Raw genomic sequence first — 16472 nt, forward strand, 5'->3', positions numbered from 1 at the left:
TGCATATATTGAAGTCCTAAGTCGCAGTACCTGAGAATATGACCTTATTTGGAAATAGAGCTATTACAGATATAATTCGTTAAGATGAGGTCATTAGGCTGGGCCTAATCGAATATGCCTGACATCCTTAGAAAAAAGGGAAAATTCAAACACAGAGAGAACACCATGTGAAGATGAAGGCAGGGATTGGGGGTGACGCTTCTGCAAGCCAGTGAATGCCAAAGCTTGTCAGCAGCCAGCAGAAGGCAGGTAAAAGGACTTTCTCACTGTCCTCGAAGGAACCAACTCTGCCAATGTCTTGAACTTGCACTCCTCACCTCCAGCTCTGTGAGACGACTTCTGTTGTTTATGCCACCCAGTTTGCGGTACTTAGTTACGGCAGCCTCATCAAAGTGCCGCCTATGGGAGCCTCTATTTTGCTGGTGAGGGTGGGGACTGGGCTGAGTTTTCTGGAAAACAGCCCTGCAATACCCTCATCAGACCCACCAAACTCTTCACACTCCCTCAGACACAGCATTCACTTCTAGAAATAACTCTAAAGTTTTTTTTTTTAACTTTGTGGAATACTACTCAGCCAAAAAAAAGAAAAAGGAACATGTTACTGATATGTACAACTTGGATAATGGAAATAATGCTGAGTGAAAAAAAAAATCCCCAAAGGCTACACGCTAATTGATTCCATTTATATAACTTTTTTTTTTTTTTTGGAGACAGTCTCACTCTGTCACCCAGGCTGGAACACAGCGGCGTGATCTCAACTCACTGCAACTTCCGCCTCCTGAGTTCAAGCGATTCTCTTGCCTTAGCTTCCCAAGTAGCTGGGATTACAGGTGTGCACCACCATGCCCAGCTAATTTTTGTATTTTTAGTAGAGACAGGGTTTCACCATGTTGGCCAGGCTGGTCTCGAACTCCTGACCTCAAGTGATCTGCCTTCCTCGGCTTCCCAAAGTGCTGGGATTACATGAGTGAGCCACCACACCCGGCCGCATTTATGTAACAATTTTGAAGTGAAAAAAAAAATGACAGAAATGGAGATTAGATGAGTAGTTGCCAGGGGTTAGTTGTGGGAGGGAGGGAAAAGGAGGGAAGGAGGTGGGCAACAGGAGAAAGACTTGTGGTCACAGAGCTGTGCTTTATCTTGACTGTGGTGAATCCCCAAATTTACCCGTGACAAGATTGCATAGAACTAAGTATACACACATGTGAATGCGTGTGCATACACACAGTATAGGTTAAACCACGGGAGATGTGGGTAAGATTGGTAAATTGTGTCAGTATCAATATCCTAGTTGTGATATTGTCCTATCGTTTCGCAAGGTGTTATTGCTGTGGGAAACTGGATGAAGGATACACGGAGTCTGTATTTTCTTTTTTTTTTTTAAATTTTTTGAGACAGGGTCTCACTCTGTCATCCAGGCTGGAGTGCAGTGGCACAAGTATGGCTCACTGCAGCCTCGACCTCAACCGCAAGTGATCCTCTCACCTCAGCCTCCCGAGTAGCCGAGACCACAGGCATGCGACCCCATGCCCAGCTAATTTTTAAATTTTTTGTAGAGACTAGGTCTCACCATGTTGCCCAGGCTTTAATTTATTTCTTATATTTAAATTTACAATTATATCCAAATTAAAAAATTTTAATTTAAAAAATGACTCCGAGGCCGGGCGTGGTGGCTCACACCTCTAATCCCAGCACCTTGGGAGGCCGAGTCGGGCAGATCACCTGAGGTCAGAAGTTCAAGACCAGCCTGACTGACATGGAGAAACCCCATCTCTACTAAAAATACAAAATTAGTCGGGCATGGTGGTGCATTCCTGTAATCCCAGCTACTTGGGAGGCTGAGGCAGGAGAATTGCTTGAACCCAGGAGGTGGAGGTTGCGGTGAGCCAAGATTGTGCCACTGCACTCCAGCCTGGGCCAGAGAGAGAATCTGCCAAAAAAAAAAAAAAAAAAAAAAAATTCAGCGGTACAAGGATGTTCATAGCAGCCTTGCTGAAAATAGGAAAAAAAAAAAAAAAAGGAAATAACCTAAACTACTCACAATAGGAATCAGCTAAAACCCTGGGGTTTAATTCCAGGGAATACTGTGAACAATGACAAGTTCATGGACTGAGTAAAAATAAAGAGTTGTCAATGACTTAACATTAAATGAAACGGCAGAAGAGTCACAGCAGGTTCTCGCTGAGCCATTCAGAGGGGTAGAGATCATTTAGAGGTTCAAGTCCACTGGATTCTCTTTTTCCGTTTAATATTACTTCACTTCCAAATAAGGAAAGGAAAAGAAAGGAAATCACGTCCGGTCCTGAGCCTTGCCATCCTGCAGTCACCCCTCCTTTTGTCTCCAGCAGGTGGCAGACGCGTTCCAGGGATGAATCCCACTGCCTCTTTAATGCAGATGGTCCAGCCGCTCCCAACAGCAGGTGGGGCTGTAAGCATCCATCCTACCTGCTCAAGGAACCCAGGCATCAGAACTGCTCTCTCCCAAGTCCATTGCGAGAAGGCAGTCGTCTGGCCACGAGAGGGTTAACAGTCCACATTCCAGAGTAAGGGAAAAAGAGGCTGGAGGGTCATAGACAAGGGGAGGGGGCGCGGAGGGCCAGCTTCTCACAACACTACCGGCTCTGCTGGGAGAGATAGATCACCCCCAACAATGGCCACAGCTGTTTTCATCTGCCCTGAAGGAAACTGACTTAGGAAGCAGGTATCAGAGAGGGCCCTTCCTGACGGGGCTTCTGTCTGGCTTGTAAAACTGTCAGAGCAGCTGCATTCATGTGTCGGATGATGGATGATGGAAAGGAGGACAGTCGGCTGCAGATGGACACAGCGACTTGCAAGTTGAGGCAGGTGGCAGAGGGCTTGCAGAGGCTCTGCAGGTGGGGCATACTGATTCATTGCCCAGTTAAAATACCAGGAGGATCTGGGCAGCCTCTTCACAGGAGCTGCTTGTCCTCAAACAATCTGTCTTCAGTGAAAGATTCCTCTGGCCCTCCTTTCTCTTCTTGCACCTCAGGTGTGAACCCTTCTCCCCCATGCCTCTACCTGCTCCACCCCGCCCCCCGCCTCTGGCCCTGTGTGGCTCATTATATGCAAGGCCAAGGCAGCAATTTCTCTTAGCTTCTTTGTGACCAGTTGGTCCTGGGATGGCTTCATGGAACACATCCTGTGGTGTGCACCAATGAAGCTTTCCATACAGGACTCAAAACTGTTTTTGAAAAATGTAACCAGCTGGAAGACAAGAAAATAAAATGTCAGCACTAAAAATGCTGGATGTGGCTTTTGCTAAGGAAAGCAGTTTGGTGTTGTCTTCTCGCACACACAGCCTGGTTGGGGAAATGACTGTCTTCAGCACATCACCCTTCGAGCCACAGTGAGTGCCCTGGCTCCGAAGTGCCTGTCACAGTGCACAGGATCCCTGAGGAGCATGAGCTGGGATTTCCTCTGTGCTCTCCATCATGGGAGCCTGAGTGACCAGCACATCCTCGATTTGTAACCAGAATCCTGCCCCCTCTCCCAAGTTGGCACCTTTGCTCTTGCCCTCTAGTTCTCTCTCTTGCCTTCCAGAGAATACCAAGAGAGGCTTTCTTGGTTAGGACAATGAATGCTGAGACTTGTGGAGTTGGGACCAATGGGATTTCTTTAAAAGCATCTTTTTGCCTCTGACTGGGTCTATGGGGGTCAAACAGACACCCCTTGGGCCATTTGTTGGTGGGGTGACAAATGAACTTGGCCTGAGAAACGGAATAGGCCGGGCTCAGCCCCGCGAAGCACTCAGAACTGCACATTTTCTTTGCTGAGCGGGTCCACAGTTTGTTTTGAGAATTCCCGAGGGCCCAGGGAGACAGACAATGAAAAGCCGGAGCTCATTTTGATATCTGAAAACCACAGCCGCCAGCACGTGGGAGGTGCCGGAGAGCAGGCTTGGGCCCTGCCTCACACGCCCCCTCTCTCTGGGTCACCTGGGAGTGCCAGCAGCAATTTGGAAGTTCGCTGAGCTAGAGGAGAAGTCTTTGGGGAGGGTTTGCTCTGAGCACACCCCTTTCCCTCCCCCCGGGGGCTGAGGGAAACATGGGACCAGCCCTGCCCCAGCCTGTCCTCATTGGCTGGCATGAAGCAGAGGGGGGCTTTAAAAAGGCGACCGTGTCTCGGCTGGAGACCAGAGCCTGTGCTACTGGAAGGCTGCGTGCCCTCCTCTGGCTGGCACCATGCAGCTCCCACTGGCCCTGTGTCTCGTCTGCCTGCTGGTACACGCAGCCTTCCGTGTAGTGGAGGGCCAGGGGTGGCAGGCCTTCAAGAATGATGCCACGGAAATCATCCCCGAGCTCGGAGAGTACCCCGAGCCTCCACCGGAGCTGGAGAACAACAAGACCATGAACCGGGCGGAGAACGGAGGGCGGCCTCCCCACCACCCCTTTGAGACCAAAGGTATGGGGTGGAGGAGAGAATTCTTAGTAAAAGGTCCTGGGGAGGTTTTAGAAACTTCTCTTTGGGAGGCTTTGAAGACTGGGGTAGACCCAGTGAAGACTGCTGGCCTCTGCCAGCACTGGTCGAGGAACAGTCTTGCCTGGAGGTGGGGGAAGGATGGCTCACTGGTGCAGCCTTCAGATTCAGGCGCAGGGGCATGAGGCAACAGACATTGGTGAGAGCCCAGGGCAGGGAGGAGGCTGGGGTGGTGAGGGTATGGCATCAGGGCATCAGAACAGGCTCAGGGGCTCAGAAAAGAAAAGGTTTCAAAGAATCTCCTCCTGGGAATATAGGAGCCACGTCCAGCTGCTGGTACCATTGGGGAGGGAACAAGGTAAGGGAGCCTGCCATCCATAGGACAGCACCTGCGGGGCACTGGACACTCTATGGTGGCAGTGGCTGTCCCTACCACACAGACCCATGTCATGGAATCCCCAGGAGGTGATCCCCCAGCTCGAAGGGGAAGAAACAGGCTCCAGGCACTCAGTAACTTGGTAGTGAGAAGAGCTGAGGTGTGAACCTGGTTTGATCCAACTGCAAGATAGCCCTGGTGTGTCAGGGGGTGTTGGGGACAGATCTCCACAAAGCAGCGGGAGAAGAAGGCCAGAGAGGCACCCCTGCAGTGTGCATTACCCGCGGCCTGCCCAGGGAGCTGGCACTTGAAGGAATGGGAGTTTTCAGCACAGTTTTAGCCCCTGACATGGATGCAGCTGAGTCCAGGCCCTGGAGGGGAGGCAGCATCCTCTGTGCAGGAGTAGGGACATCTGTCCTCAGCAGCCACCCCAGTCTCAGCCTTGCCTCATTCCAGGGGAGGGAGAAGGAAGAGGAGCCCTGGGTTCCTGGTCAGGCCTGCACAGAGAAGCCCAGGTGACAGTGTGCATCTGGCTCTACAGTTGGCAGGAATCATGAGGCCATGGGGGGGTCTGGAATGACACTTCAGACTAAGGGCTTCCCTGTCCTCTGGCCATTATCCAGGTGGCAGAGAAGTCCACTGCCCAGGCTCCTGGACCCCAGCGCTCCCTGCCTCACAACCTATTGGGGCTATGGGGTGCTAAAAAGGGCAACCGCAAGGGAGGCCAGCCAGGACCCTGTGTCTTCTAAATGGAGGACAAGGGCGCCTCCTCCCACAGCTCCCCTTCTAGGCAAAGTCAGCTGGGCTCCAGTGACTGCCTGAAGGGCTGTAAGGAACCCAAACACAAAATGTCCACCTTGCTGGACTCCCATGAGAGGCCACAGCCCCCGAGGAAGCCACATGCTCAAAACAAAGTCACATCTGCAGAGGACGTGCCTGGCCTAGGGGCACTATTCTAGAAAAGCCCCAAAATGCCCCCTTCCCTGGGCAAATGGCCCCCCGACCACACACACACCCCAGCCCTGCAGAGGTGAGGATGCAAACCAGCCCACAAATCAGAAAGCAGCCCCAGATGACGGCAGTGGCCACATCTCCCCTGCTGTGCTTGCTCTCCAGAGTGGGGTTGCGGGGGTGGCCTTCTCTGTCCCCTCTATGGTTTGGTCTTAAGACTATTTTTCATTCTTTCGTGTCACATTGGAACTATCCCCATGAAACCTTTGGAGGTGGACTGGTACTAACACGACGACCAGCTATTTAAAAAGCTCCCACCCATCTAAGTCCACCATAGGAGACATGGTCAAGGTGTGTGCAGGGGATCAGGCCGGGCCTTGGAGCCCAATCTCTGCCTGCCCAGGGAGTATCACCATGAGGCGCCCATTCAGATAACACAGAACAAGAAATGTGCCCAGCAGAGAGCCAGGTCAATGTTTGTGGCAGCTGAACCTGTAGGTTTTGGGTCAGAGCTCAGGTCCCCTATAGTAGGAAAGTAACTATAATAAAAAGCAGCCCTCAGCTCCATCCCCCAGCCCAGCCTCCCATGGATGCTGGAGCACAGAGCCTCCACTCTTATGGGAGCCAAAAGGTGCTGGGACCCCAGGGAAGCGGAGTCCGGAGATGCAGCCCAGCCTTTTGGTCAAGTTCTTTTCTCTGGCTGGGCCTCAGTATTCTCATTGATAATGAGGGGGTTGGACACACTGCCTTTGATTCCTTTCAAGTCTAATGAATTCCTGTCCTGATCACCTCCCCTTTGGTCCCTCGCCTCCACAGCAGCTGCCCTGATATATTACCTTCAATTAACCTCTACTCCTTTCTCCATCTCCTGTCCACCCCTCCCAAGTGTCTGGAAAAGGAATTTGGGAGAAGCCAGAGCCAGGCAGAAGGTGTGCTGAGTACTTACCCTGCACAGGCCAGGGACCCTGGGCACAAGTGTGGCTTAAATCATAAGGGGACCCCAGGAGAGAAATGATAATAATAATACATAACAGCCGACGCTTTCAGCTATATGTGCCAAATGGCATTCTCTGCATTGTGAGTGCAATGGATTAACTCGCAATGCTTGGGGCGGCCCATTTTGCAGACTGGAAGAAGAGAAAGGTTAAGGAACTTGCCCAAGATGACACCTGCAGTGAGCGATGGAGCCCTGGTGTTTGAACCCCAGCAGTCATTTGGCTTCAAGGGGACAGGGTGCGCAGGAGAGCTTTCCACCAGCTCTAGAGCATCTGGGACCTTCCTGCAATAGATGTTCAGGGGCAAAAGCCTCTGGAGACAGGCTTGGCAAAAGCAGGGCTGGGGTGGAGAGAGACGGGCCGGGCCAGGGCAGGGGTGGCCAGGCAGGCGGCCACCCTCACGCGCCCCTCTCTTCACAGACGTGTCCGAGTACAGCTGCCGCGAGCTGCACTTCACCCGCTACGTGACCGACGGGCCGTGCCGCAGCGCCAAGCCCATCACTGAGCTGGTGTGCTCCGGCCAGTGCGGCCCGGCGCGCCTGCTGCCCAACGCCATCGGCCGCGGCAAGTGGTGGCGACCGAGTGGGCCCGACTTCCGCTGCATCCCCGACCGCTACCGCGCGCAGCGCGTGCAGCTACTGTGTCCCGGTGGTGCGGCGCCGCGCACGCGCAAGGTGCGCCTGGTGGCCTCGTGCAAGTGCAAGCGCCTCACCCGCTTCCACAACCAGTCGGAGCTCAAGGACTTCGGGACCGAGGCCGCTCGGCCGCAGAAGGGCCGGAAGCCGCGGCCCCGCGCCCGGAGCGCCAAAGCCAACCAGGCCGAGCTGGAGAACGCCTACTAGAGCCCGCCGGCGCCCCTCCCCACCGGCGGGCGCCCCGGCCCTGACCCCGCGCCCCACGTTTCTGTCCTCTGCGCGTGGTTTGTTTATATTTCATTGTAAATGCCTGCAACCCAGGGCAGGGGGCTGAGACCTTCCAGGCCCTGAGGAATCCCGGGCGCCGGCAAGGCCCCCCTCGCCCGCCAGCTGAGGGGTCCCGCGGGGCAGGGGAGGGAATTGAGAGTCACAGACACTGAGCCACGCAGCCCCGCCTCTGGGGCCGCCTACCTTTGCTGGTCCCACTTCAGAGGAGGCAGACATGGAAGCATTTTTACCGCCCTGGGGTTTTAAGGGAGCGGTGTGGGAGTGTGAAAAGTCCAGGAACTGGTTAAGAAAGTTGGATAAGATTCCCCCTTGCACCTCGCTGCCCATCAGAAAGCCTGCGGCGTGCCCAGAGCACAAGACTGGGGCAACTATAGATGTGGTTTCTAGTCCTGGCTCTGCCACTAACTTGCTGTGTAACCTTGAACTACACAATTCGCTTTCGGGACCTCAATTTCCACTTTGTAAAATGAGGGTGGAGGTGGGAATAGGATTTCGAGGAGACTACTGGCATATGATTCCAAGGACTCCAGTGCCTTTTGAATGGGCAGAGGTGAGAGAGAGAGAGAGAGAAAGAGAGAGAATGAATGCGGTTGCATTGACTCAGTGCCAAGGTCGCTTCCAGAATTCAGAGTTGTGATGCTCTCATCTGACAGCCAAAGATGAAAAACAAACAGGAAAAAAAAAAAAAAAAGTAAAGAGTCTATTTATGGCTGACATATTTATGGCTGATAAACTCCTGGAAGAAGCTATGCTGCTTCCCAGCCTGGCTTCCCCAGATGTTTGGCTACCTCTAACCCTCCATCTCAAAGAAATAACATCATCCATTGGGGTAGAAAAGGAGAGGGTCCGAGCGTGGCGGGAGGTATAGAAATCACTTCCGCCCCAACTTCCCAAAGAGCAGCATCCCTCCCCCGACCCATAGCCATATTTTAAAGTCACCTTCCGAAGAGAAGTGAAAGGTTCCAGGACACTGGCCTTGCAGGCCCGAGGGAGCAGCCATCACAGACTCACAGACCAGCACATCCCTTTTGAGACACCGCCTTCTGCCCACCACTCACAGACACATTTCTGCCTAGAAAACAGCTTCTTACTGCTCTTACATGTGATGGCATATCTTACACTAAAATAATATTATTGGGGGAAAAACTATAAGTGCTGTACATATGCTGAGAAACTGCAGAGCATAATAGCTGCCACCCAAAAATCTTTTTGAAAATCATTTCCAGACAACCTCTTACTTTCTGTGTAGGTTTTAATCGTTAAAAAAAAAAAAAAGTTTTAAACAGAAGCACATGCCATATGAAAGCCTGCAGGACTGGTCGTTTTTTTGCAATCCTTCCACGTGGGACTCGTCCACAAGAATGAAAGTAGTGGTTTTTAAAGAGTTAAGTTACATATTTATTTTCTCACTTAAGTTATTTATGCAAAAGTTTTTCTTGTAGAGAATGACAATGTTAATATTGCTTTATGAATTAACAGTCTGTTCTTCCAGAGTCCAGAGACATTGTTAATAAAGACAACGAATCATGACTGAAAGGATGTGGTCTCATTTTGTCAACCACACATGATGTCATTTCTGTCAAAGTTGACACCCTTCTCTTGGTCACTAGAGCTCCAACCTTGGACACACCTTTGACTGCTCTCTGGTGGCCCTTGTGGCAATTATGTCTTCCTTTGAAAAGTCATGTTTGTCCCTTCCTTTCCAAACCCAGACCGCATTTCTTCACTCAGGGCATGGTAATAACCTCAGCCTTGTATCCTTTTAGCAGCCTCCCCTCCATGCTGGCTTCCAAAAATGCTGTTCTCATTATATCACTCCCCTGCTCAAGAGCCTTCCATAGCTCCCCCTTGCCCAGGATCAAGTGCAGTTTCCCGATCTGGCATGGGAGGCCTTCCCTGCTTGACTCCCACCTCCCACTCCACCAAGCTTCCTACTGACTCCAAATGGTCATGCAGATCCCTGCTTCCTTAGTTTGCCATCCACACTTAGCACCCCCAATAACTAATCCTCTTTCTTTAGGATTCACATTACTTGTCACCTCTTCCCCCAACCTTCCAGAGATGTTCCAATCTCCCATGATCCCTCTCTCCTCTGAGGTTCCAGCCCCTTTTGTCTACACCACTACTTTGGTTCCTAATTCTGTTTTCCATTTGACAATCATTCATGGAGGACCACCCTGGCCAAGTCCTGCTTAGTACTGGCATAGACAACACAAAGCCAAGTACAATTCAGGACCAGCTCACAGGAAACTTTATCTTCTTTGAAGTGTGGATTTTATGCCTCCCGGGTGGAAATGCAGGATCTTCAAAAGCAGGCCAGCCTCCTGCACTTCTCTCAGTCTCGCCTCCCCAGGGTATCTAATAGTGCTGGATGCTAGCCGAGTTAGCATCTAAAGTTACTCTTCAGTTGCCCTAAGGTGGGATGGTCAACTGGAAAGCTTTAAATTAAGTCCAGCCTACCTTGGGGGAACCCACCCCCACAAAGAAAGCTGAGGTCCCTCCTGATGACTTGTCAGTTTAACTACCAATAACCCACTTGAATTAATCATCATCATCATCAAGTCTTTGATAGGTGTGAGTGGGTATCAGTGGCCGGTCCCTTCCTGTGGCTCCAGCTCCCAAGGAGGCCTCAGTGAGCCCCTGCAGAAAATCCATGCATCATGAGTATCTCAGGACCCAGAATATGAGAGCAGGTAGGAAACAGAGACATCTTCCATCCCTGAGAGGCAGTGCGGCCCAGTGGGTGGGGACACGGGCTCTGGGCCAGGTTTATGTTGTTTGTTTGTTTGTTTTGAGACAGAGTCTCACTCTGTTGTCCAGGCTGGAGTGCAGTGTCACGATCTCGGCTCACTGCAACTTCTGCCTTCCTGGGTTCAAGTGATTCTCCTGCCTCAGCCTCTAGAGTAGCTGGGATTACAGGTGCGTGCCACCACGCCTGGCTAATTTTTGTATTTTTAATAGAGACGGGGTTTCACCATGTTGGCCAGGCTAGTCTCGAACTCCTGACCTCAAGGGATCTGCCCGCCTCGGCCTCCCAAAGTGCTGGGATTACAGGTGTGAGCCACCACACCCAGCCCCAGGTTGGTGTTTGAATCTGAGGAGACTGAAGCACCAAGGGGTTACATGTTTTGCCCACAGCCATACTTGGGCTCAGTTCCTGGCCCTACCCCTCATTTGAGCTGCTCAGAGCCTGGTGGGCACATGGGCAATAATCAGGTCACACTGTTTTGTACGAAGTGTTATGGGAACCCAAGATAGGAGTCATTTGCTCTGTGGAGGGGATGAGGGATAGTGGTTAGGGAAGGCTTCACAAAGTGGGTGCTGCTTAGAGATTTTCCAGGTAGAGAAGGGAGCTTCTAGGCAGAAGCCATAGGCCAAGCAAAGACTGCAAGTGCAGACTGCTCATGGGTAAAAGAGAATCCACCGTTCCTCAACATGTACCGAGTCCTTGCCATGTGCAAGGCAACATGGGGGTACCAGGAATTCCAAGCAATGCCCAAACCTAGGGTCTGCTTTCTGGGACCTGAAGATACAGGATGGATCAGCCCAGGCTGCAATCCCATTACCACGAGGGGGAAAAAAAAACCCGAAGGCTAAATTGTAGGTCGGGTTAGAGGTTATTTATGGAAAGTTATATTCTACCTACATGGGGTCTATGAGCCTGGCGCCAATCAGAAAAGGAACAAACAACAGACCTAGCTGGGAGGGGCAGCATTTTGTTGTAGGGGGCGGGGCACATGTTCTGGGGGTACAGCCAGACTCAGGGCTTGTATTAATAGTCTGAGAGTAAGACAGAGGGATAGAAGGAAATAGGTCCCTTTTTTTCTCTCTCTCTCTCACTCTCTCTCTCTCTCTCTCACACACACACAGACACACACACACACACACACACACACACACACACACACACACACACTCTGTAGGGGTCTACTTATGCTCCAAGTACAAATCAGGCCACGTTTACACAAGGAGGTAAAGGAAAAGAAACTTGGAGGAGCCACAGGACCCCAAAATTCCCTGTTTTCCTTGAATCAGGCAGGACTTACGCAGCTGGGAGGGTGGAGAGCCTGCAGAAGCCACCTGCGAATAAGCCAAGTTCAGAGTCACAGACGCCAAATGCTGGTGCCATGTCCCACACCCGCCCACCTCCCACCTGCTCCTTGACACAGCCATGTGCTCCACAACCTGGTTCCCAGATCATTGATTATAGCTCTGGGGCCTGCATCGTCCTTCCTGCCACACCCCCACCCCATTCTTGGAACATGCCCTCTGTCTTTTCCCTTGTCCAAGGGCAGGCAAGGGCTCAGCTATTGGGCAGCTTTGACCAACAGCTGAGGTTTCTTTTGTGGCTGGAGATGCAGGAGGCAGGGGAATATTCCTCTTAGTCAATGAGACCATGTGCCTGGTTTGCCCAGGGTGGTCTCGTTTACACCTGTAGGCTGAGCATAATTATTAACAGCTCCCACGTTTACTCTAAAAAATGACCCGATTTGGGCAGTAAATTGTATGGTGCCCATGCTATTAAGAGCTGCAACTTGCTGGGCATGGGGGCTAACACCTGTAATCCCAGTACTTTGGGAGGTCAAGGGGGGTGGATCACCTGAGGTCACGAGTTAGAGACCGGCCTGGCCAGCATGGCAAAACCCCATCTTTACTAAAAATACAAAAATTAGCAGGGCATGGTAGCATGCACCTGTAATCCCAGGTACTCGGGAGGCTGAGACAGGAGAATGGCTTGAACCCAGGAGGCAGAGGTTGCAGTGAGGCAAGATTGTGCCACTGCACTCCAGCCCTGGCAATAGAGCAAGACTTTGTCTCAAAAAAAAAAAAAAAAAAAAGATACTGTCAATCACTGCTGGAAGAACCCAAGTAATGAATCAGGAGAAGGGAGGGGCTGAGTCACCATAGTGGCAGCACCGACTCCTGCAGGAAAGGCGAGACACTGGGTCATGGGTACTGAAGGGTGCCCTGAATGACGTTCTGCTTTAGAGACCGAACCTGAGCCCTGAAAGTGCATGCCTGTTCATGGGTGAGAGACTCAATTCATCATTCCTCGGCATGTACTGAATCCTTTCTTACCGCTGCCCTCCAATGCCCAATTTCCCTACAATTGTCTGGGGTGCCTAAGCTTCTGCCCACCAAGAGGGCCCGAGCTGGCAGCAAGCAGCTGCAGGTAGGAGAGATAGGTACCCATAAGCGAGGTGGGAAAGACAGATGAAAAGAGAGGGTTGCAGAGCACACACCTCCCCTGCCTGACAACTCCCTGAGGGCTGGTCATGCCAGCAGATTTAAGGCGGAGGCAGGGGAGATGGGGCGGGAGAGGAAGTGAAAAAGGAGAGGGTGGGGATGGAGAAGAAGAGAGGGTGATCATTCATTCATTCCATTGCTACTGACTGGATGCCAGCTGTGAGCCACGCACCACCCTAGCTCTGGGCATGTGGTTGTGATCTTGGAGCCTCATGGAGCTCACAGTGAGTGCTGGCAAGGAGATGGATAATGGACGGATAACAAATAAACATTTAGCACAATGCCCAGGAATGGAAAGTTCTCCAAAGAAAAATAAAGCTGGTGAGCATATAGACAGCCCTGAAGGCGGCCAGGCCAGGCATTTCTGAGGAGGTGGCATTTGAGCTAAGACCAAAATGTGGTGGGAGAGGGAGCCACACAAGGATCTGGGGGTGTGTGCACTGGGAGGGGGAGCAGCAAGTGCAAAGGGCCTGAAGGTATGTAGGGGGTGGAGAAGGGACACCACTAATTGCCTTGGGTGCCTTTCAGGCGTCTCCATGCCAAGGCTCTAACCCCTGATCTGGAAGCCAACATAGTAATTATAATTATAGTGAAGAGGGGTGTGTGTGTGTGTGTGTGTGTGAGTGTGTGTGTGATTGAAAGAGAGAGAGAATGAGTCTCTGTACCTTCTCTTTGCTCTGTATGTTGAAGACCAAGTGACCCTAAAGAAGAATATTTGCATATTATTAATTATGTAGCTATACATATTTTTTTTTGAGACAAAGTCTTGCTTTGTCACCCAGACTGGAGTGCAGTAGCAGCGATCATGGCTCACTGCAGCCTCTGCCTCCCAGGCTCAAGCCATCCTCCTGTCTCACCCTCCTGAGTAGCTGGGCTACAGGCAGTTGCCACCATGCCCAGATAATTTTTGTATTTTTTGTAGAGATGAGGCTTCACCTTGTTGCCCAAGCTGGTGCACATCTTTATTCTTTTTTTTTTTTTTTTTTTTTTGAGACAGAGTCTCACTCTGTCGCCCAGGCTGGAGTGCAGTGGTGTGATCTCGGCTCACTGCAACCTCCACCTCCCAGCTTCAAGTGATTCTCCCGCCTCAGTCTCCTGAGTAGCTGAGATTACAGGCATGTGCCACCACACCCGGCCAATTTGTTTTTGTATTTTTAGTAGAGACAGGGTTTCAATGTGTTAGCCAGGATGGTCTCAATATCCTGACCTCGTGATTCCCCCGCCTCGGCCTCCCAAAGTGCTGGGATTACAGGTGTGAGCCACTATGCCCGGCCACATCTTTATTCTTTAGGCTCTTGATAGGTTTGCTTAATTAATGCTGCTAGCACTGGGCAGATGTATTATAATAGGAATACTGATGCCCTTGAACTCCTTCTAGTACATACAGATGTGATACAATTCATATGTAGTTGCAGAAATGCCTGTAGTTTTCTTTAATGGATGCCTATAAGATCCAGGCTGGGCTGGAGACAAAGGATTATCTTGGCCTGGGAAAGTGCAAGCACTTTCCTGCTGTGAATTCTTCCCTGCTGTGGCTCTAAGCCAGATGTATAAATATATGCGGATGGATACAGGTTTATGCTATTCAGCCGAGACTCTAGGTCAGGCGATGGAGATCTGAAAGGTAAAAAGGTAAGAAGGAGTCCAGAAATGAATTCCTTCTGGAAAGATTCATGATTCATTCTTACTTCTCTGAACTGTGGAAGAGCATCCTCATCAGTGAATGTATTCATCACTGCATCCACTGCAAACCCCCTCGGGGAAGACTCGCCTTTACTGTGCTTCTGGATTTGCACATGTGCTTGCATGTGCACACACACACATTCACACCATCTTTACTCTGAATATACAATGCCAAGCTTTCCCAGGTATTCTAAAATCCTCCTGTTTCTGACCCTTGGTTGGCAGGTGTCCAAAAATGATACTGACATCCCAGGTCAGTATGGTCGCCAGTTCCGATCAAGACAGAGCCCCATATCTTCCAGGGACAACAGACAAGATGCCATGACCACGCCTCCACTCTGCCAAGAAGCCAAAAGCAGCCCAAGAAGGTGAGGTGTTCTCTGTATGCATGACTCCCTGGGTCCCCCAAGATTGGCCTCCAGCTCTCCTCTACCCAGGAGGAGCTGTGTGGAGACAGAGACTGGCTCAGGGTTCCGTTCCCCAATCCCCTCCCTTCCATCTGCTATGCCACTGCCAGGTGGACTTTGCTTTCTCTGTTTTTTTAAAAAGCAAAGTTCAAAAAATATTTTAAACACAGGAAATTTAATATGTTAGCATTTTAGCTCCATCTACAGTATTTCTTTATTTTTTACACAGGGTTTCACTCTGTTGTCCAGACTGCAGTGCAGTGACATAATCATAGCTCACTGCAGCCTCTATCTCCTGGACTCAAGTGATCTTCCTACCTCAGCCTCCCAAGAAGCTGAGACTACAGGTGTGCACCACTACACCTAGCTAATGTTTTTTATTTTTATTAGAGACAAGGTCTCACTATGTTTCCCAGGCTGGTCTTGAACTCCTGAGCTCAAGTGATCCTCCTGCCTTGGCCTCCCAAAGTGCTGGGATTATAGGTGTAAGCCACCATGCCCCGCCCATATTTCTTTTTTATATAAAACCAACAGAAAAATTCTATGTATTTCTCTCTTTCCATGCCTTTCCCTCCATGGATTGTTTCCAAAGGCAACAATCCATGTTTTCATACAGTCCTACATATTTATAATCAATATACAAACGTGTGTTTTTAAATTTCACATGCATTTTATCATACCATATATATTCTGAAACTCACCTTTTTTTTTTACTCAAAATTATGTTTTTAAGATCTAGCCATGTTGGATTATTTTAAAATCTTGAATGGTATTAAATTTTATGACTATACCACTATTTGCTTATCTATTTTTCTTTTTTTTTTTGAGAGAGAGAGTCTCACTCTGTCACCCAGGCTGGAGTGCAGTGGCGCAATGTCGGCTCACTGCAACTTCTGCCTCCTGAGTTCAAGCAATTCTCCTGCCTCAGCCTCCTGAGTAGCTGGAACTACAGGTGTGTGCCACCACACCCAGCTAATTTTCTGTATCTGTAGTAGAGACGGGGTTTCACCATGTTGGCCAGGCCGGTCTCAAACTCCTGGCCTCAGGTGATCCGCCTGCCTCGGCCTCCCAAAGTGCTGAGATTACAGGCGTGAGCCACTGCGCCCGGCCTGCTTATCTATTTTTCTACTGATTTAGTTTGTTTCCAGTGTTTTCACCATCAAACCCAATGTACTAAGGAAGATGCCTGAATTTGTCTCCTGATGCGACATATGCTAGGGTTTCTTCAGGACAGAGAGGAATGAGTGTTCTAATACAAAAATCTAATCATGCCATTTCCCCGCTCAAATTCCTCCGTGGAATTTATTACCTAAAAGGTCAACTCTAAACTCCTTAGCTTACGAGTACATGATCTGGTATCTGCCTACCTGTCCAGCCACGCATTTGACCGCTGACTTCCTTAGCACTTTGTTCTCTGCAATATCGTATTTCTCTTAATTTCTAAATCGCCCAG

The 16472-nt window shown here is 50.4% G+C and overlaps 1 protein-coding gene across 1 annotated transcript; it reads left to right on the forward strand.

Moving 5' to 3' along the window:
- The first annotated feature begins 4158 nt into the window (after positions 1–4158).
- SOST (sclerostin) lies at positions 4159–9219 on the forward strand. Its single transcript, XM_003270772.2, has 2 exons — positions 4159–4422; positions 7180–9219. Exons 1-2 carry the CDS (start codon positions 4203–4205, stop codon positions 7599–7601), a joined length of 642 nt encoding a protein of 213 aa, XP_003270820.1. The 5' UTR covers positions 4159–4202; the 3' UTR covers positions 7602–9219.
- Positions 9220–16472: the final 7253 nt, after the last annotated feature.

The sequence above is a fragment of the Nomascus leucogenys genome, chromosome 19 (genome assembly GCF_006542625.1).
Source record: "Nomascus leucogenys isolate Asia chromosome 19, Asia_NLE_v1, whole genome shotgun sequence".
In the NCBI taxonomy this organism is placed as follows: domain Eukaryota; kingdom Metazoa; phylum Chordata; class Mammalia; order Primates; family Hylobatidae; genus Nomascus; species Nomascus leucogenys.